This window comes from Megascapheus bottae, chromosome 19 (assembly GCF_031878675.1).
Source record: "Megascapheus bottae isolate mThoBot1 chromosome 19, mThoBot2.hap1, whole genome shotgun sequence".
Lineage (NCBI taxonomy): Eukaryota > Metazoa > Chordata > Mammalia > Rodentia > Geomyidae > Megascapheus > Megascapheus bottae.
Genome location: NC_143527.1, coordinates 12,635,786 through 12,657,734, shown reverse-complemented (window position 1 = coordinate 12,657,734; position 21,949 = coordinate 12,635,786). Strand labels below are relative to the sequence as shown.

The 21,949-nt window shown below is 38.2% G+C and overlaps 1 protein-coding gene across 1 annotated transcript in view; it reads left to right on the top strand.

The window, feature by feature from the left end:
* Window positions 1-21,949, top strand: part of Wdr7 (WD repeat domain 7) — a 256,133-nt gene that overhangs the window by 156,590 nt on the left and 77,594 nt on the right. Inside the window, exon 22 of the mRNA XM_090353041.1 lies at window positions 16,941-17,127. Coding sequence (XP_090209167.1) covers window positions 16,941-17,127 — 187 coding nt within the window. The remainder of the gene's footprint in view (window positions 1-16,940; window positions 17,128-21,949) is intronic.

The following is a 21,949-nucleotide window of genomic DNA, read 5'->3' as shown; positions in this document are numbered from 1 at the left end:
CAAGTAGGATTTTAGATTTTTTTATGAATTTCAAAAAAAGTTAAGAACAAGAATACTATCCTCACTGGTGAAAATCATTTTGCTTACTGTTCTGAAATGAAGCTTTTGATTTGTGGCCTAGTCTGGCTCTACCTTATAATGGCAGATAATGCATATTGCAGTGTGACATCCACATACTTCTACTTCACGATTTAATACCTTAATATGTAATATGCAGTTAATGGACTGGGCATAGTAGCATATACCTACAATTCCAGATACTCAGAGGGTAGAGATTAGGAAGCTTGAGGCTCAAGGCAATTGTGGTGGTACCTGTTGTTTTTCAGCCACTTAATAAGCATGTGTAGGAAGATTGTAATCTGATGATTGCCCTAGGAAAAAGCGTAAGAAATAACTGAAACAAAAAAGGCTGAAAGCCTTTGAACTTGTCTAGAAGTTTAATGCCCTGAGTTCAAACCCCAGTATTGCCATAAGTTAAATTGCAAATAATGTCATGCTTACTAAGTTGTAGAACAGTTACCTTGAATGAGAAAATGCTTAACAATAATGGTTATTTCAGTGTGTTTTTGAAAGCCTTAGTGTTTAATGTAGCTGTGTTTTAAACTTAAATTTAATCCTTCTGAGCTTGGTAGCAACAGCAGCTCATGCTTTGGGGAGTGATTTTTCAAAAAATTTCATTGTCACGGTGATGTACATATGTACAGGCTGCAGTTACATATGTAAGGTAATGAGTACATTTCTTGTCAAATATTGATGCCCCCTCCCTCATTTTCTCCCACTTTGCCTCCCCCTTGTTCTGTCCCAAGTTGTGAAGTTCATTTCCAACATATTATCTTGTGAGTATCGCTGTTGCATCGGTTCTCCCTTTTGTCTCACCATTTTGTTTTCCCATTCACTTCACTAAGTCAGATAAACATATACATGACACAGGGTAGCAAAATCAAATTCAGTGACACCAGGGAATAAACCAAAGGAAAAAAAATGAAAGAAAAAAGAAATAACTTCACACAGTACATTAAAAAGAACAGCAAGGGCCAGGAGTTTGGCCTAGTGGTAGAGTGCTTGCCTAGCATGCACGAAGACCCGGATTTGATTCCTCGGTACCACATACTTAGAAAAAGCTAGAAGTGACTCAAGTGGTAGAGCTCTAGCCTTGAAAAAGCCCAAGGACAGTGCTCAGGCCCTGAGTTTAAGGCCCAGGACTAGCATAAATAAATAAATAAATAAGAACAGCAGCAAAGAAAAACCTCGTTTCTAGACCTTGGCATTCATTTCAATTAGCACCATCTTCTGTGGTCATATGTACATAGCTGTTGTGCTATTGTGATCCTCTGCTAGGACCATCCAGGGTTAGGAACCTGTGGTGCAGATCACCTGTACAGGTAGAGCCCTTCCAATTAGAGCATTCTGTGTTTCTTTTGAGCAAATGAACAAGATGTGCTATACAAATTGAGAAACAAAATAGATTAGCCAGGAAGTCTTTTCAATTAAAGTAAAAGTTAATTGAGACTTTGAAAGATAGTTAACATGCTAGAATAAAGTGTGAGTAAAAATCATTCATTCCACAAATATTTTTTTGCTTCCCTAGTGCCAGACAACACTGAGATATGGGCATGATCAAAGCAGTTATAGTGATAGTAATTTTGAACCTCGTTTATGTGGAGGCTTTGTATTGCCTTAAAGGCCATGCTGATTTTTGAGACAGAAGCTTTAGCTTGTGGGCCTATTTTGGCATCTATTTTTAAATTTAGAGTCAGCTGAAATAACCTCTCTGGTCATGACTTTTCTTAATTCATCCAAATAAGAAGTAGTTATGGCCCATTCATATTATTAACTCCTGTAAAACTATGATGCAGTAAGACATTTTGTTGTATTTCCTTAACTATACTTTGGATTCAATCACTTACAAGGAACAGAAATTAATTGCTCACAGTTATGGAGCTGGGAAGTCCAATATCAAGGTGTCAGCAGGTTTTATAGTCATAAGGGCCTGTTTAGAGATGGACCTTCCTCACTGTCTCTTCACATAGGAGGAAGGAAGAAGACAAATTCCCTAAGCCTCTTAATCCCACCAGGGCCCCAGACCTGGTCACCTGCCACAGATCTGCCTCTTAATACCATCACCCTAGAGGTCAATCTCAGAGAGAGACGCAAACAGACCTTAGCAGGTACAGATGTTGGAGGAGTTGCATTTGAGACAAAATGATTTTGGGCCCTATGGGCAGCCATGGACTTTTCTAGTTGGAAGAAAGGGGTGCATTTTCTTTTTCCTGCCTCTGCAATACAGTTCTGTGAACAGACACTTAAGCTCATAGACTTAGATTCTTTCTTGTGTACTGAAACAGGTTTGGTGTTGAGCTCATTTACTGTCTTAGAATTGATCCTGCTTTCACATTTGATTCACCCTCAACAGAATTGGAGAGAAAGAAAAATAGTCTTGCTAGCTCACTTAAACTAGGCCACAGTTAATAAGAGAAAGGCGGGGAAACCAGTTGTTATAATATTTGTCTGCCTTTCTGTGGTTTATTTTTATATGTTGATACCTGTCGAGCATTTAAATGAAGAATGAGGGCCCTCCTGGAGGATCTGTCCCCCCTAGACTTTTTACTTTTCAAGCATGTTCAAATAATTCTATACCCTCCTGATTGCTCATTGCCAGGATTGGCAGGAATGAACAGAATTCTATATTTCATTTGCCCTAATAAATGTAAAATCCCCTTGCAGATAAGTGCCTTAAGTGTGAATATGCTATCCACAATTGCTTTTAAATGTTTTTCATAATGTGACTAGAATGGAGTCACAAGTCAGGTAAACCTTATTCTGGTAATTCTAACAGTGTGACCTAGAGCAAATTACTTAAAGTTGCTGAGAAGCAATGTTTCTTATCCTCAAAATAAAAATTAGTATTATAATCTTCACAGACTACTTCCAAGCCATGAAATACCACATGTAAATGCCTAACACATCACCTGCCACCTCCCAGCACTGCAGAAGTGCAATTTCTTTCTTTCTTCTTCTCTGCATATGATTTTTTTTTTCCCCGCTTGTCCTGGAGCATCAACTCTAGGCTTGGGCACTATCCCACAAGAGTTCCTTTTGCTCAAGGGTAGCACCCTGCCACTTGAGCCATAGCACCACTTCCCACTTTTTCTGAGATGAGAGTCTCATGTGCTTTCCTGCCTGTCTTCCCCAGATCTCATCCTCTGAGTAATTAGGAATACAGGTATGAGCCACCAGCACTCAACTACTTTATAGTATTTTAAAACAATTAGAATTCAAGAAATTCGCTTAAAATCCTAAATATACACTACAAATAAGTATCTGTGTTCAGGAAAATTAAGGATCAGTTTGAATAAGTAGGTACAGGGGTGTCAAAGGAGAGGACTGTTCTGAGCAGGATGCAATTGTCTCATGTAATACTAGCAATTCTTGAAATAGGTCTTATCGCCATATCATATCTATCTCATTAGATGAGAAAACACATTGTTTCAGTTAGCCCATATGAAACGATTATCAAATTATAGGTTAGGACTAGAATCCCAAGCTTACTTTTTCTCTCTCTGCTATTACCCATAGATTTTTAGCTCTTAGAGAAAGAAAGAGGTAGCCTTTTCTTAGGGACCCAGAGCAAGGTATTCGGGGGAGGGCCATGTTTAAATTCATGACATTATGCTGTCTAATTTCCATGCCCCATCTTGCCATTTTAAAGAAAGGTTTGATAATGTGTTTTCTTCAAATATGAGAAAATGTTCAAGCACTATTGTTCTATGATACACTTCCTAAACATGAGTCATGTAATTGCACCAAATTAAATCCATGATGGATGCAAATCTCTAGGATTATTTTGAAAATATTATTTTTTAATTGCCTCTATCTAGAGGCAATTTGGGTAGGTTTGGTCATTTTAAATGCCTTGTGTATAATGTAAAAAGCAAATGCAATAATTTTATTTCAGATTGTACTTAGCTATTGATGGCATTAAAACAAAAATATTTTTATTATTTTGTTTGCAACATTACTTTATTGAAAATGAAGATTGTGTTGTGATGTTTTGGAATCTAAATTTGATTATAGAAGAATTAACTGATGAAAATTTATCTGTTTTATAAATTTGGTAGAACGGAGTTATATTTGAAGGAAAATTTTTTAAAAATACAGTAAAACCTTATGCTAGCCAATAGGATATGAGACAGCTAATTGCTTCCTGTCCCTTTCAAAATTAGCCAGCCTGAAAAAAGAGAGCACATATTGATTTACTGTATAGTAAATGTCCCATTGTCTTTCCTTTTCTAACACACACACACACACACACACACACAGTCTCTCCCCCCCCCTCTTCCCCCCCTCCACACTCTCAGTAGCAGTAGTGGCAGGGAACTGCATATCTAACCATTTCCTTCATCAAACTGATAATGAAATCTGGATGGAATATTTCCTTTTGTGAGACAAATTGACAAAATTATTTTTTCTTTTGTTATAAAATTCTTAAAATAAAATGAATGGCAAAGTAGTGCTTTCTTGAATGCATGCTATGTTTGTTTTAAAGTAAAAGAAAAAACTTCCTAAAAGAAAACATAAGTGAATTCTGATACTGTAGTATTAATCTATTAATATGTAATATTGGTATCTATTATATTGCTATGCACATATGATTATTGGAAATAATATCAAGAAAGCATATGCTTGATACTTTTTTGAAAATTTATATAAAGATTATTCAAATTCAAATTCTGTTCTTCAGTATTATCCCTTGATTTATTTCAGGAATGACCCACTAAATTAGTGAGTGGGAGGTTTTTTTTTTTCATAAAATATATTGTGGCTGTACTGTTATATAGATTTTTTGTCCTACCGTTTGCTATTTTTTTCCCTAGAAGCGTCTTATTTCTTTTTCAAACATGGACTTTGAAATGCTAGTTGAAATTGTCCTAAAGCCAAATCGGTTAAATTAGTAAGAGGCTCTGGAGGAGACAGATCTTACAGAGCAAGGTGCTTTGAAAAGCAATCTAAAATATAAGCATACCGATTTCAGAAGTATAGTACTGTGTTTCTTGTCTTATATAAAAAAATGTTTCTTATAAAATATAAATGATAATTCAGAGTTTTAAATTATGATCTTGATTGCTTCTTTAACACAGCCACTCATAGTATTATAGAGTATGTTGTGTTTTATCTTGAAATAATGAGTGTTTTTATATGTAGAAGAAAGATTGTTTTGTGTTTGAACTGCCTTTTCCTTTGTCACATTCAGTATTACTATATGTATATTCTTTTGTTTGAAACTACATATACTCCCAAATTTTCTTTAGAATGTATTTGTTCTTCCTCTTCGTTAACATTAAAATCCATCCCTGTTTCAGATTGTCATGGAGCTTTGTAGATGACAGATGTAAACTGGCCAGTATCCCTTGTATCCCAGGACTGTGATGGTGGACTTAACTCAGGCAGGGAGGCCTCTGTTTACTGGCGAGTTCCCATTAACATAGCCACCACTCCCGGATTAGATAATGGACTCAAAGGTTAAGAGCAGAGGATCTCAACAGCTCCAATCAGCAGGGCTTTTCCAGGGCTAATTACCTCTTTACTGCGCTGACTCTAATGTGACATGTTTATTGCCTTAACTAACAACTCATTAGCTTAGTTGATGTTTTTGTCAATATTAATTCGTTCATTTAAGCCAAGTCAAAGCTTAAACAAAGATGTCCAGACTGAGGAACGGGAAACAGAGTGACTTTTGTTTTGTTTGCTCATCTTCCTTTCACCCCTTACTCAGCTTCAGCAAAATAAATGTGTAGAAAGAAACATTTAAAGTGCTTATGTTGAGGATGTTGGTATTTGGCCATTTCCTAGCATGTGGAAGCATTCTGAAATTGTTCTTACTGGGTTTACTGTAGTGCTCCTATCCCAGCTTACTTAGTAGTTAGTGACTTCGGAGGGCTGCAAAGGGCCAATCTCCAACAGTTCTTTGTTCCAGCTAATGTTTTATTGTGGTTAATTAGAAAGAGAATCAAGTCATTTTCATGGGACTTTAATCTTCTCTGGACTACCTGTAAAGTTACTTTGAGATGTCTCACATAATGATAATATAACGTACTAAATCTCTTTCTTGAACTATTTAAATGAAGATGCAGTTACGAAGTTATAACAGAACACTTCATTTCTTTTAGAGATATCATTTTTGTTGTTTTGCCATACTTTTGGGTTTACATTAATGGTATTAGAGAAGATCATTGTTTTGGTGATATGTACTTTTTGATCAATCTTAAGGCTTTAGAGTAGTGCAGATGGATAAAAATAGAGGAGCATGTGCTTTGGACTGAGTAGTGATCAGTGGTTTGCTTAGGGTAGGTGCTGCTTCAGCAGCTGTATTCTCCCTAGCAGGTCCCTCTCACAACACCTTCGCTAATATAGAGATAACTAGGAAGAGTTCAAGTGTGTGTCAAAATCGAACATAAGCAAAACTGCAATGAGAGTCAAGCTCCATACCTGAGATTCCTAGCTCTACTCGAAAAACCAGTGCTCGCTCTGGTGACTAGAAGGTCGAATGCTCATGTGTAACATGAAGCAGCGATTCTCGTACATACTTTCATTTCCATCTGTAGAAGGTTATATGTATTTCAGATTATCAGTCACATAAGAACCTGTGGCAGGAAATAAAAATACTGTAATTTGTGTAAACGTATACATTTTATACGTATACTTGACTGTATTTATGTTCCTGGCTTTCTCTTAACTTTCTCTTTTTTTAAATTTCCCTTCTTTCTTTCTATTTATCTTTCTTTTTTCCTCTCTGTCTTTCCCTTCCTTCTTTGTTTCCCTCCCTCCTTCCCTCCCTCCCTCCCTCCCTCTCTCTCTCTCCCTTTCTTTCTTTCTTTCTTTTCTTTTCCTTTCTTTCTTTCCTTCTCTCTCTCTCTCTCTCTCTCTCTCTCTCTCTCTCTCTCTCTCTCTCTCTCTCTCTCTCTCTCTCTCTTTCTTTCTGCCTACCAGTAATGCAGCTTGAGCTATCACTTAGCTTTTTTTTTCTACTCTAGCCCAGTTCTCTACCACTTGAACCACACCTTCACTTGTGATTTTAGCTTTTCAATTAGAGATAAGACTCTAATAGACTTTTCTGGCCACATTGACTCTAAATTGCAATCCTCAAAACTCAGTCTCCTGAGTAGCTAGGATTATAGGCATGAGCCACAGGCGCCTGGCTCTTAAACTATCATTCTTAACGTGCTTGTCTAGGATTTTCTATCTTTTATTTCACTGATACCTTTAAAATGAGGTTCTCCATGGCTGGACCCTTGCCAAATCAAATTAGCAATTCAGATCATGACTCAGTATGTTGGCAACATATGCCAGTTCTATCTATTAAGTTTTCTTTAGCTGGTTCCTCTGGTATCCCTCCCCAATGGACACTTTTACCCAGCCTTGATATTTCTCTTCTTTCCAGCTTGTGGAAGTTCTTTTGTGCCTGTGTTCATGAGTCTACTGTGCCATTTGTGCATGGCTGATTAACTAAACTGGATTGTTGTCTCCTGCTTAAAGTAGAAAGCTTCTTGCTCTGCTGTTGTCACACAGTTTGAATGCCAGTGCCAGTCACCAGGTTGTACCTGCCAGAATTGTTGGACTCACAGTGCCTTTTTTCTATCATGAACACCAAACTCTAAGTCAATCTTATCTAACAGTAAAAAACAATTTTCATTCCAGAATTCAGACAGTTTTCACTGTTCTAGCAATACCCCACCCCCCTTTTTTTCCCAGTCCTGGGGCTTGAACTCAGGGCCTGGGCACTGTCCTTGGACATTTTTTGCTCAAGACTAGGACTTGGCCATTTTAGCCACAGCGCCACTTCCAGCTTTTTCTGGCATGTGGTAAGGAGGAATTGAATCCAGGGCTTTGTGCATGCTAGACAAGCACTCTACCTTGGCTATTCCCCCAGCCCTCTAGCAATACTCTTATAGTCCTTTTGTCTCTTGCTTGAGCCATTGCAAGACCTCCCAGAGACATCCCTAATTTTACCCAGTTTTGACTACACCTGTACTGTGTGCAGCACCCAACAGCTTTCCAAACAGGAAACATATCAGGCTACCTTTCTACGCCTCACCTTCCAGTTCTCATACTAAGTACAGGCACCGTCTTATCTCTTATGCTCACTGCTCTCCAGCTACCTTGCGTGTTGTGCTATTCCTGAGATGTCCCAGGCAGCCCTCCTCAGGACCTACATTTTTCTCTCGCAGTAGCTACAAGCCTCCCTAGTTTCCTCAGGACTCTGTTCAGCGGTTATTGTCCACTGTCCTTTCCTCTCTTATCTCTTTGTCACTTCCTCGGTTCAAAAGTTATGCTTTGTTTTTCTTCATAGTAGCCAGTCATACTTGGCATATCTGTGTGTGTGTTTTTTTTTTAAATATTCTGGGTGCAGAAGTCAAAACTCAAACCCTGCAGGCCCTTCTCGCTTTTCCTCCACCCTTTCATCCTTTCTATCACTCATTCCACTTCTGTCCTCCGCCTTCTGAGAAGAAAATAGAGAAGTAATTTGGATTATTTGATATTCACTATATAATCACAATACCTGTTTGAACTCACAGATCTCTGCTTCTATTATTTTCCCCAGACTATCAAACATTCAGCACTTTTTCCTACCTTAGGCAAAAAGGGAGATATGTATTAGGCAATATCTTTTTGTTTATTTATAGGAAGGCTAGACTGTGTTATATTTTAGTCTGCCATCCAAAATACATTATACCAAAAGCAAGGTCAGATTCAATTTCACTGTGTGACTAGGTTAGACATTGTGTTACTGTGACAGAATACTTGAGAAACAACTGAAGGGAGGAAGGATCGTTATTGGTTAGTTTCAGAGGTGTCCATCCATCATGGAGGACATTGCAGAGCAGAGCAGCTCACTTTCTGGAAGACAGGAGAGAGAAGGAAGTGACAGCTATGTTGGCATACTTTTTCTTCTTTTCCCTCTTATTTCATGTGGCCTCAAGCCTGTGGGATAGTCCAGTCCGCAATTTGTAGAAGATCTTCCCCTCTTAGTTAATCACTCAGTGACAGGCTGTTCTCAACCCAATGAAACTGACTGTGAACAGTGGCTTCCATCTACTTAGGTAGGAGGCAGTGGTTGAGAGGATTGCAGATGGTGACCAGCTGGACAGAAAGCAATACTCTAGCTCAGCCAATGAGCTGAGCATGGTGGTATGTGCCTATTGTCCCAGCTATGCCAGAAGTATGACTAGGAAGACTGTGGTCTAGGCTGGCTACTTGAAAAATAACTATAACAAAAAGTGGAAAAATGCTTATCTGCCAAGCAAGACACCCTCAAGCTCAAATTCAAATGCTGACCCCAAAAAATTGACAGTGAAGATTAATCATTTCAGTGGTACAACTTAGTTAATTTGAAATTTAATAGAATAGAAAAAAATGCGTACTTTGAATCAGACCATTTGAACTTAATATTTTTCTGATTATAGATCAGAAAACCTCTAATTACATTGAATTACAATTGTTTTCATTAAACTAATATTCGACTAATGAGCTTGAAAACATCCTTGTTAACTCTCTAACCCAAAATTCTCTTTATAAACTTATTAAAAAGAAATGACATTTTTGTTGTACAGGAAGACTTTTTAAAGTTTTAAAATAATTACATTAGTACAAAGCATCTGGTTACAGAAGTGTTTCTTACTTATTCCATATTCATGTCTACACTGGAATTGCTCTAACAAAATCAAGTACCTGCATAAGCAAAGGCTAGAATTCTGGATGGCACTTTGCCATGCTTGTTCATTGATGAGCATTAGCATGTGGGAAAAGGTTTCATTCACTTGATTACACTTTGAAATAAGTGGCCAATCATTATTAATTCATTTTGTACTCATTCTAATGCCATAAATCATCATAAATTCATTTGGTTTAAAGTGCATATAATGTGTTCTCCCATAGGAATTTCTTTGTAATTGAGCAATTAATTGAAGTATTTTTTTAATATGACCTTTTTTCCCTTCTCTACTCCTCAGAGCCAAGTGGCCAGTGGCTATTTCTTTGTTCATGATTATCTTAAGACTGAGGAATGATATTGTTGTTACTAGGCCTACCCACTGGAGCGACCGAAGACCAAGAAAATGCTTCACATCTATTTCCTACCAGTGGTACAGTGATCAACATGAATGATCTCTGCTGGCTCTTTGAAAAGCTCTCTGAAATTCTACTGGTTTTATAATCCAGTAAGAAGAGTCCCTTTTCCTTTCTTAAACACGGTTTCATTCTGGCTTCAGTTTTAATTTCTAATTTCAAAAACTCCTTCTGTCTGGTGGTTTTCCATCCGCTTTGGCTGCAAACAATCCAAATGTCTTTCCCTCTGACAATTAGTTGCTTCAGAACCTAAGTCTCTTTTCACTTGGTATGACCATTCTACAGTCCTATTTCACTTGTTTTGCCTCTCCGGCTATCCTTGCTGCCTTCTCTTCTTGGGGCACAGGCTTCCAGAGAGCTGTGTCACTGCCTGTAAGAACCCCAGGAATCATGGGTGAGAAAACTTAGGAAGCAATTAATAATTCAAACAATTAAAAATTACAGATGAAAAGCTGAACTGCTGAAAAGAATGTCACTGAATTTACATCCTTTATGGTGGTCTTCTTCTAATTTACTGCTACTCTGTACAAAGAGAAACTGGGTTAAAAAAGAATGCATTATAGAAATCAGGTTCCTGTCTGAGTAAGAACTGAGAAATTGGTTGTGGAAAAGTAATGAGGCAACTTTGGTGTTCATCTATGTTACTGGCATGACTCCGTGTGTGGGGTGGTTGTGTGTCTTTTAAGTAAACAGATGAAGTCTGCTGTGTGCCTAATGTCCTGAGAACTGAAGGTCACAGTCAGGTTCAGTCCCTACTCTTATGCTGGAAATGCAAGAGGGAGAAATCTGAAAGAGCAATGTGAATATGTTAGTAAATAAATGATGTTGAACATGATACATGATGCTTATAGAAATATATAATTGTAGTCCTTTGTAGATAGTAAACTATTATTATAATATTTAATACATGTAGCATGTCTTAATAAATTGAGTCAGTCTTTTCTGATAAAGATAAATAAAAGTTCCAGAATACAAACTCATTAATTCAGTAGTAACATTTGAGTACAAATGAACATATATCCATATGATGGGGGGTTCCAAGTTAGTCTTTTAAAAGAGCGAGCCATCCTGAGGCTGGCAGTTTGGACTAGTGATAGAGGGCTTGCCTAGCATGCATGAAGACCTGGGTTCGGTTCCTTGGTACCACATGTACAGAAAAAAGCTGGAAGTGGTGCTATGGCTCAAGTGGTAGAGTTCTGGCCTTGAAAAAAGAAGTCCAAGGACAGTGCTCAGGCCCTGAGTTCAGGGCTAGCTATCATAAGCCAGATACTACAAAAGATTAATTAAGCATTGGTATTTTTTAATTCATCATATCATGATTAAGTAGTGTTCATCTTGGCAGAAAAACAAGTTGCCTATAGTATAATCTTGTCCTGTCAGCTTTTTTTTTTTTTTTTTTTGATCAGTCACAGGGCTTCAACTCTGGGCTTCAACTCTGGGCCTGGGCACTGTCCCTGAACTCTTCAGGTCAAAGCTACCATCCTACCCCTTGAGCCACAGTGCCACTTCCAGTTTTCTAGAGGTTGATTGGAGATAAAAGTGTCTTGGTCTTTAGTGCCCAGGCTGGCTTTGAGCCACAATCCTAAAATCTCAGCCTCCTGAGTTACTAGGATTACAGGCGTGAGCCACCATGCCGGCCAATCCTATCAGCTTTTTACAAACAGTTTACATTGGTTTTATTTGCTATCTTGGTCTAAATCCTTTTCTCATTTTTTGCATTTTGCTGTTACTGCAAAGTATAAGTATTTTCCTAACATCTTGCATTAAAAACAAAAAAGAAATTAAGATTGAAGTTGGTACCCTTTCAAAAAAAAATAACGTGAGATAAAAAGCTTGAAATAAAATAGCACTAAAATATGAGCTATTGATATTACTCCTGATTGCATGACGACAGGATTAGTTTCTCAACAGCCAGAGGGTCTAAGTTAATTGTGATTTATCCAGTTCCAGGTTTTAGTGCTTTCTGCCTCTTAAAGGATTTTGTTTTGTTTTGATTGGTTTGCCTTTGTTCTGAGTTTGTCTGCATTCTGGTGTTTATTTATACATTTGAGTAGCTCAACAGAGATGTTAGAAACAAGGTACCACATCAAGGTATAGTATCTGCACTGGACATCTATCTCGAAAGTAAAAGAGTCCAAGAGTTTGGACTCAGCCTTGGATATGGCCCCAGATTGACAGAATAGTGCTTCATTTCAGATATAAGTTGCATTTGGAGCCTCTTGGAAATCTTCGTCCAGATTCAGTGACAGGACTTAGCTAGTTGAGAGTGAGAGAATATGCCAGGGTAGTGCTTTTAGCATATATGACCTCTTGGCCATCACCCCTCCAGGCATACATAGTTTCTAGCCGTTCTGAATTATGGGGATCTTGCCACATTCCCTCTCTTTCCCCATGTGATTCCCTCTTGCTGGAGTTTTTCCTTTCTATTTACCTCCTACCTTGATTTTATTTAGGTTTTGGCATAGAGGTGATCTTTCCCAGAAGCGTTCTTTTACCTCTAAGGTGATGGTGAATGCCCCTGTTACACTTTGGCTCAGTACTTTGTACTTACATATCTGAGTGTCACTCATTTTTTTTTCTAGCACATTAGTATAGTATAGAATGCTCAAAATATAACTGTTGGGTCAGGAGTTTGGCCTAGTGGTAGAGTGCTTGCCTAGCATGCACAAAGACCTGGGTTCAATTCCTTGGTACCACATGTATAGGAAAAAGCTGGAAGTGGTGCTGTGGCTCAAGTGGTAGAGCACTTGCCTTGAGGAAAGCCCAAGGACAGTGCTCAGGCCCTGAGTTCAAGCCCAGGACTGGCAAAAAAACAAAAACAAAAACAAAAAAAAACAACCAAAAAACCTATTGTGTGATCTTTGGGAGAATGGCTTGGGACATAATTATGTAAAGCCTTTAATGAATATTAGACAAGATACACAAAACTTTTGAATATTACTGGAGAGCCTTTCATGAAGGTGTGAACCCTGTTATAACTGAAAGCATCTTTCACCACCTCAGCAAGTACTAGGGAACAGTGGCATATTTAAATAAGTAAATTGTGATATGTATGATTAGTATGATTATGTAAAATAGATACTATCTCATACAAATTAAAATATGAAACATTTGCAGGCTCTGGGTATAGCTCAGTGATAGAGTCTATGATGATTAGCATTCATGAAGCTGTAGGTTGCATTTCTGCTCTTTCCCATATATACACCTTTTAATAGGAAGTAAAAGTTTGAGAAAATTATGATTATGGAGTCCAAATCCTATTAGGAGATCTTTGCAATCAATAGAAAAGATACTTTTTTTTTTTTAGTTTCAGTATCCATCTTGGGGATGTCTAGGTTATATGGAAGCATAAAGTCAACAATCTAAATGAAAGAGCAGAAAACAAGTTGAGAATGAGACCTCTATTATCATATACCTATGTTTTCTAAAGGCTAGTATTGTAATAGCATATGTAGCTTATTATACCGATATCATCTGACAAAGCAATTTGAAGGTTCAAGCATCCTGAATTCTTCCTTCAGAACCCCAATGTCATTTTTGCTAATAACAGTAAGGTCTTAAGAGACTGTTCGTCAGCATGGCTAGAAATCAAAAGTTTAACTCAAAAGAGCTTTGGAACTTGTACTATTCACGTGTGTGTTTCAGATGAGTTGTCAGAGACAGACTAGAATTTTAACATTGGTATGTCTTTATAATTCTAAAATAGTTTGTTGGAAAGAAAACATACTCTTACTAATAGACTTAAAAGCCATTTAAAGTTGGCCATTTTTCTCTTTTGTACATTGATGCCCTCCACATGGCCTGCCAGAGCTATAAAATTGTCCTGCTAGGATGGTGCAGATGTTTGCTTTATGTTATCTGGAGACTAATTTGAACTAAAGAAGGAGAGCTACTGTAGGAATATTTTACTTATGAGATGATGGAGTAAAATAGATGAGTTAGGGCAAGGGTAGAGGTGATCCATTTCCTGCCAGGTGAGAGCCTTACCTTCAGCCACCGTCACATACTCATAGGAGCCTTCTGGCTGCCCCTGCTGATTCCCTTTTTGGCCATTTCATCAGGGCAAATGATTACCTCTCCTACACGCCCTTCTGACTGTATCAGAGCAATAATGGAAAACACCAAAAAGCCAGCCATGACTATTTGTTTTTGCTCTCAGGAACAAACTGTCAGAGTGGTGAGGAAGCTGCCTCCAGAGCTGCTACCACAGAGGCCCCTAGAAACCAGCAGGACCCTGAGTGTTGCCAGATTACTCCTACCTGTAATGAATACCGAAACAGTAGAGGGCAGTGGAGGAAAATGATGATTGAAATGCTATAAAACATTGTACGGAGGAAACTTCACTTCCCCTCTACCATATTACTTACTGAGAATCTACCTCCAGGGAGCTCTAGTGCTTAGATTGGAGGCCTTGCTGCTGGAACATTGAGGGTCTGCCCAAAACAGCAGGTGCAGTTTCTCTGCAGATCTTACAGCTTCCTGAAAAACAAAGGAGAAAGTGGCAGGTTTCTTGACATTTTGTAATATCATTCTGACAAACTGGGGCAGGGTGCTGTATTGGACCTGCTGCAGTGACAGATCTATTTTCTGCTTTAGGTCCTTACTGTAAGCACAGCAACTCTTCTCCATGGTTTGAACATGGTTTGAATTTATGTAAAACAGTGTCTCCCTCAAGGAGCTGAAATACCTACAAAGGAAAAAGGAAATGCTCACCTTTAAAGATATGTAATAAAAACCTAAGCACAGACAAGAAGTAGATAGCAAGTGGGTTATTTCTCTAAGGCTTTACTATTATACTTGCATGGTTACATTTGAGGGTAAAATGAATTAATTTATGGCACTAGGGATTCAGCTCAAAGCCTTATGCTTTCCAGGCAGGTATTCTGCAACTTGAGCCACATCCCAGTCTAGTTAAATGTATTTATCCACATAGGAAGCATGAATCACATGATGCTTTTTCAAACAGATCTTGTTTATGCATCCTTTTTGTTTGCTGAATGAATACAGGAACCATTAACCTAGGGTCATGGCTTTCTTGAAATTTTTCTGGAGAATTTTGTGGATATGTGTATGTTGATATTTTCCTGAGGAAAGGAAGGGCTGCTGGCATCTAGTAGATTCTTTTTTTTTTTTTTTTGCCAGTCCTGGGCTTGAGCTCAGGGCCTGAGCACTGTCCTTGGACTTTCTCAAGGCTAGAGCTCTGCCACTTGAGCCTCAGCACCACTTCTGGCTTTTTTCTATGTATGTGGTACCGAGGAATCGAACCCGGGTCTTCATGCATGCTAGGCAAGCACTTTAACCACTAGGCCAAACTCCCGGCCCCATCTAGTAGATTCTTAAAGGGTTTTTATGACTGAGAACAGATTCTGAACACAAGTATACAGTATGCATCTAGATTCTGGTTTTCACAGTACCTTTTACTTCTCTTTACCTCTGTTTTAACCCATTCTCCTTAACAACTGGCTATAAGATACAATGATTAAGTGACTCTATTTGTTGGACACATTTAACTAAAGTTTATATGCTATGCTTATAATTTGGAAAACAGACAAGTTCAACATGTTGTTTATGAGCCCCGTCTGTCATGTTTTGCATATTATTCTGGTTTTGAGGCTTGAACTTATGGACTAGAAGCTGTGCCTGAGCTGTTTTGTTCAAGGCTTGAGCTCTACCACTTTGGGTACTTAATTAGAGATTAGAGTCTTATGGCCTTTCCTGTTCAGGCTGGCTTCAAACTGCTGTCCTTAGATCTTAGCCTCCTGAATAGATGGACATGAACGATGAGCACCTGTGTCATGTGTTTGAGCACTTAGCAGAGCGTGGACACTCCACCCTCCCCTCTGTGAGCATGAATTTATTTCACACTCAACTTCATGAGAACTACCTAATGTCATCACGATGTTATAGACAAAGAAGTGGAAGCATAACAAGTAGCTGTCTGTATTAGCTCCCTAAAGCCAGGAACACTTGGTTAACTCTGTCTTCAGCCTGAAACTTGTATTCCACTTACTTAGTCTACCATATCTTCTGTGATTTACAACTTGCTTCATTTGTTCCCTTTAAAAATGAAAACTCCTTCTCAGTTCCATCTGATTTATTTTTGAATGTCAAAATGTCTCTTGGAGTCAATGGACCTTTGCTGATAATATCCACTAGACTTGCAAACTGTCAGCATAATCTTCAACATAAAGGCATACATGTTAATTAAAACAGTTACAACAGACTTAAAGGTGCATTGTGCTGGTTTTACATTTGTTTAATAAACCTGCATAAGGAACTTAACTGTGCCCTGGACATCATTGTAATGTAACCATAACTGCTACAGAATATGGAGGAACATAGATTTGTAGGGAAGAAGACTACGCTGCCTTCTCCTGTGCTACCCATTGTACCTTCTCCACCCCTTATCCCAACAGGAACACTAGTGAGAGTGCTATGGATGGAAGCATCTTTCATGTGAACTGTTCGATGCCCACAGAAAGATTAAGAATACCAGATAACATTGTTTCAAACTATCTCCATTTTATAGATGCTGATTTGGAAACCAAAAAAAAAAAAAAGCATTTGGAATTTAGGATCACTCACAGTATTTTGCAGATACATATGTTTACATATAGTTGTTTTTAATTGAGCACTGTGGAATATAGTATAAGCATTTGTATTCCTCATTCTTGAAAGTGTGTGGCTGAACAAACCATGTAAGATCAAGATTTTTACATGATTTTATTGTCTAAAACCCTTTTCCCAGAATGCATCAAAGAAGGCATTGCCAAAGTACACTTACTTTTTTTACTCCTCTGTATCTTCTGTTATTTCAGGCAAGGCACTGACGTTTCTTCTGCTACAGCCTCCAAGCCCCAAACTTCCTTCACATAGCACAATCCGGAGAACAGCCATCGACCTGATTGGGCGAGGATTTACGGTGTGGGAGCCTTACATGGATGTGTCTGCTGTTCTCATGGGGCTTCTAGAACTCTGCGCAGATGCTGAGAAACAACTTGCTAAGTAAGTGCTGATTCCAGTGTATGGGAGTGGCTGTGGTGTGGGCCATCCATTATTTTAACAAGTTGTGTTTAGTAGACAAAAACAAGTATTTTCCATCCTAACATTAAAAATTTGGGGTAAGGACAATGAAAAAAAGCAGGTTTCTATAGTTTAAACACAACTGAATGTTAGCTGTGATTCAATCTGAGATAGTTTTCAAACTGTATCTATTGTACCTTAAGATATCACTAGCAAAAATTTGTGTATATACATTGTTTATAAGGAAAATGACGTATGTACCTGATACTATTTCACTAATAGAAGACATGACTGGATAATATGAAGAATTTACTCCTCCATACATCTACCAATTGTTTTTTTTTTTTTTTGGTGGCTCATGGGGCTTGAAATCAGCCTGGGTGCTGTCCCTGAGGTCTTCCCCTTACGCTTGAGCTAAGCCCCACTGCCCATTCTCTACAGGTTAATTGGAGATAAGAGTCTCAGGTCCTTTTGTGCCTAGACTGGCTTTGAACCTTGATCCTCAGATCTCAGCCTCCTGTGTAGTTAGGGTTAGAGTCATGAGCCACCCAACTCACCCAGCTTTTATGTGAATTTTATTGGAGTTTCAGTTGTGCACAATAAATGACCACTTATAAAAAGGTCAGGATAGTGATCCAGGGAAGCAATGAGGAGAAAATAATACAAGAGGAAAATCAGTGGTGGGAGGTGCTAAAATAAATGGAGCACATGGGTCCATTTTAAATGTGGTCATCCTAGAGGGGAAAGATGATAGAAATTCTTGAATTATCCCCATGATGCCTTCTTTCAGGAAAATGTTACCACCTCTTTGATTTTCTCAGTGAGTGATATTTTATTCTTGCCATTGCTAGCCTGTTTGAAAACTAGAGTTTACTGCTGTTTTATTTTGGTCACATTGCTCCTGTAAGCCACACTTCCCCTAAATGCCAGCATGTTTTAGCCTGTAGTCTTTTCATTGTCTGGTCTATGCTAGAATGGAATGCCGTGGCTTTCTATGTAGATGGGGCATTTTTTTTTTTTTACCATTGTCCCAAGATTCACTGGTAGGAGGAGAGTATTCCTTTCAAACCTGCCTGTGCCTTTTATCTCCTATCATACCACCATGCTGTTTAATCCTTGCTTCAGTGTGACTCTGGATGTATTGTTGGGGTTTAAGTATTTGTCTCATAAGGTCAATGATAAATGAGGTTGCATTAGAAAAGTAGTTTGAGAGAGCACATCTTAGAAGATCCAATAGATGTTTCTCTGGGGTAGCCAGGTAGATAGTGACACTATTATGGTTTCAGGGTTCAACATATCAAGAGCTTGTGAACCCATTTCTAGAGCAAGAAATGCGACACAGTGGTGATTAAGATACTATCTGATTTAGGAGGCTGGATGGTTCTCTACCACCATCACCAACTAAAGGGTTGTGAGCCCATGCATCGGTACCAGTAGTACCAGGCTCCTGGTCTTTGTAGATAGCTTCAGAGAATATTCTCACCCCTCGGTCTTCCCCTGGCTGCATCTGCTCAGTGCGCCCTTCAGGGAAACCAAAGCTGACTGCATCCATGCAACTCTCCTGGCTTATCTTGAGAAGACTTTACCTGTTTTATTGTCCACAATTTTGTTTAGACCTAACTGCGTAGCTCATTCAAAGGTAAATCAAATTTCAGCATTTTATTTCCTGGAAATGGGCTAGTTTTTTATTTTAGTATTTACAATTGTGTTTTTTAAAATAAGATTGCATCAAGCAAAATAGATTCACTTGCATTTTGTGTACATGTGTAACAAGTGGACAGACACAAATACTGTAGTTTTCAGTAGGTAATTTAAATCTTGCGATTATATCCTTTCTGTCATAAAGATTAGTATGACTTGCTCCACACAGCTCTGAATAAATGAGTGTATCAGCATGTAGCCTTAAGGAGTCCAATGTAATTTTCATCATGATAAATTGTATAATAAGCAAGAAAATGTTTGCTTATTAATCTATAACAAGATTTAGATTGAAAATGGCCTATTACATCCCTGGCACACTTAGCATAGACAGCAGAGGCCTGGGATGGGGAAAAATGGAGTCACATGTGTTCAGGGGTTAAGTGTGCATCTCACCCTTCTGGTGCCCTGCTGCGCTGCCCCTTTTTGCGGCTGATTTACCGTGTACACAATAACCATGCATGCTGCCTTGCTTGTATCTGTGATGTTAAGCTTGCTGTAGCAAGAAGCTTTTTTGCTAGGCTGGTGCTTTTGTAAATTTAGTTCATGTTTATAAAAAAAAAAGAGGGGAGAAATCTAGGAAATGTTTATTCTCTTTCTTGTGTTGATGAGGTCAGTCTTAGGGATGGGCAGCCAACTCAATCCTAGTTCTAGAGAACATATACCACAACAGTTCCTTCCTGCCTCTCTCCCATGTACCACCCGCATAGCTGACACCCCACACATCTCCTGAAAGACTGCAGGTGCCTCAAGGTCGTTAGGATATTTTTCCAGAATTGGAACTCCTACTTATTATTGAACTGTGAGTGACTCACACTTTTACATCTGAAATCACAATATCAACAGTTGTTTTCTAATGTTTTCAGATATTTTTGTCAAATGTTAAGCCTAAACTATTAATGAAATAAGCACTTGCTGAGCAGTTGATAGGAAAAAAGTAGAATCGAAGATCTCATCTCCAGTCTTTTGATTGGTTGTTTTTCTTAAACAAAGTCTCACCGTTACATCAGGCTGGCCTCAAAGTTTTGATCCTCCTGCCTCTGCCTTCTGAGAACTGTGATTACAGGCATGTACCATTACTAAACATGTGCTATAAGAAAGATAAGATCTTTCCAAAAATACAATGACACAAAGTAAGAGGGAGAATACAAAGGATAGGCACTGAGGGTCTTGTGGGTGACCAGAAGATATGCAAGAAGCAATTTTACCTGAAGCATTCATTCATTTGAATGATTGTGAGGCGAGTAGGAGATAAACAAGAACATGCAAAAGAACAGAGATAGGAAAGCTCAGTATGTCCACAGCATGGTAGCTAGTACCTCAAGCAGATGGTGAATGAACAGGCATAGTGTGTGTCCTGAACTAATTTGATTCATTAATTCCTTGTGAAACTGGAATGTTTTCATACAAAACAATTTCCTTCCCAGTTAATTCTGGAGGGATAGAATGAAGGTTAGAAAAGAGCGGGTTTGAACTTTAGCTTCAGCAATAGATTATCACAGGGAGCAACACCTACCATGCCCCTGGTAAGATCCAGGGGTTCAAGGTACAGTCAACCTGTTAAATGCAGCCCTTGTGTTTTTACGTAAACGTCTGGTTATGCTGAAGGTCAAGACTAGGCATGAAAGGCCTCATTTTATAGATACAACAGCAAGTCTTCTGTCCACAGTAATATTGCAGGATCCAAACTCACACTTCAAAAGCCAAAGCCCCTAACAGCCTGCTAAAAGTTCTCAAAATTTTCAGGATATAAACAACCTTTTTAATAAGTTGAATAAAATTGTTTTCATCAAGGGTTTTTATGTTGTAGAAATTAAAAGCTTTATTTAAATGTCAATAAACTCCTTGCTGAAATGTCTGTTTTTATTTATTCATAGTACCTGGCAAGTGATTTGCATGCAATAAACATTGGAAGAAAGTCATAGAATTTTAGAAATGCAAATCTTCTCCAGCAGTATCTGACCCAATGTCCTGAATATGCTACTAAGTTAAAAGAAAATTTAGAAAAATTAGACAATTTATCTGAGGTCACATTTACTCTGTGAGAACAAAGGCAATTTGCAAGACTCTTAGTTCTATTTGTAGCTCTCATCAGCAAGTGATCCACAGGTAGAATTCTTTGTGAGGAACTTTTGTTTCAATAAAGAAGATTAGGTTCCTCATTCGGGATGGACTATTTGATAGAAAATGGAAGCTAGATTTCATGAAATCATGAATTGAGCCATCCTTAGCTAATAATGATAACAGAGAAACACAGTATCTTTCAAGACCTTAATTTGGTTAGATCTATATTGTTATCTACCTGTTGATTAAAGATTTGTGATGTTATAAGGCAAGATGTATATGTAAGTCTGCTATAATCTGTGCTTTGGATTCATTTGCCTAGTTCATGGCCTGTATTGTGAAGGAGAGCAGTGGATCATTGCTTCCCAGCTGCCGTGAGCCAGGGACCCATCACCTGCTGCCACAGCTGAGGGACATTAGTGAGTCACAGAAAGCCCAGGGCTTTTAGGGATTGTCACAGCTTACCAAACCTTAGTGAAAAACACGTATGCTTTGATATCATACAGACACGCACATGCTTTAGAAAGAGTCATTGTGAGCTAGCTATATGGAGTTCGAGAAAATGATTTCACATTTTAACTCAAATCTCAAGCCTGTCTTTTATAGGAAGTAGAGAAAGGAACATGTCATTCAATCCTAACATGATCTCTATAGAGACTCCCCCTTCCCCTGTTCTTAGAAAATTTATTTACAAAAGAAAATTCATAATTTTGAGGAATTCATCTAAGTAAATAATTTATCAGCATTTTTCTTCACTGTGAATATATACAATATGTAGGAAATTGGCCTAAAAGCCATTTGGAGGAAAAAGAATTCTTACTCTTCGCTTAAGTAATGAGTATTAAGAGTTGCATGATTAAGGTTCAACTTGGTAAGAATTACGGATTCCTTATTCATTAGAGAACAAATACGGAAACACCTGTTTTACTAGGAAGGAATAAGCTTTTTAGCTTTCTTTGTATTTGAAAAGAGCTATTTTTTAATTTCCTATTACTTGGACCATGATTTACAGGCTATTTAGTGAACACCTAAGTGTTTTCTC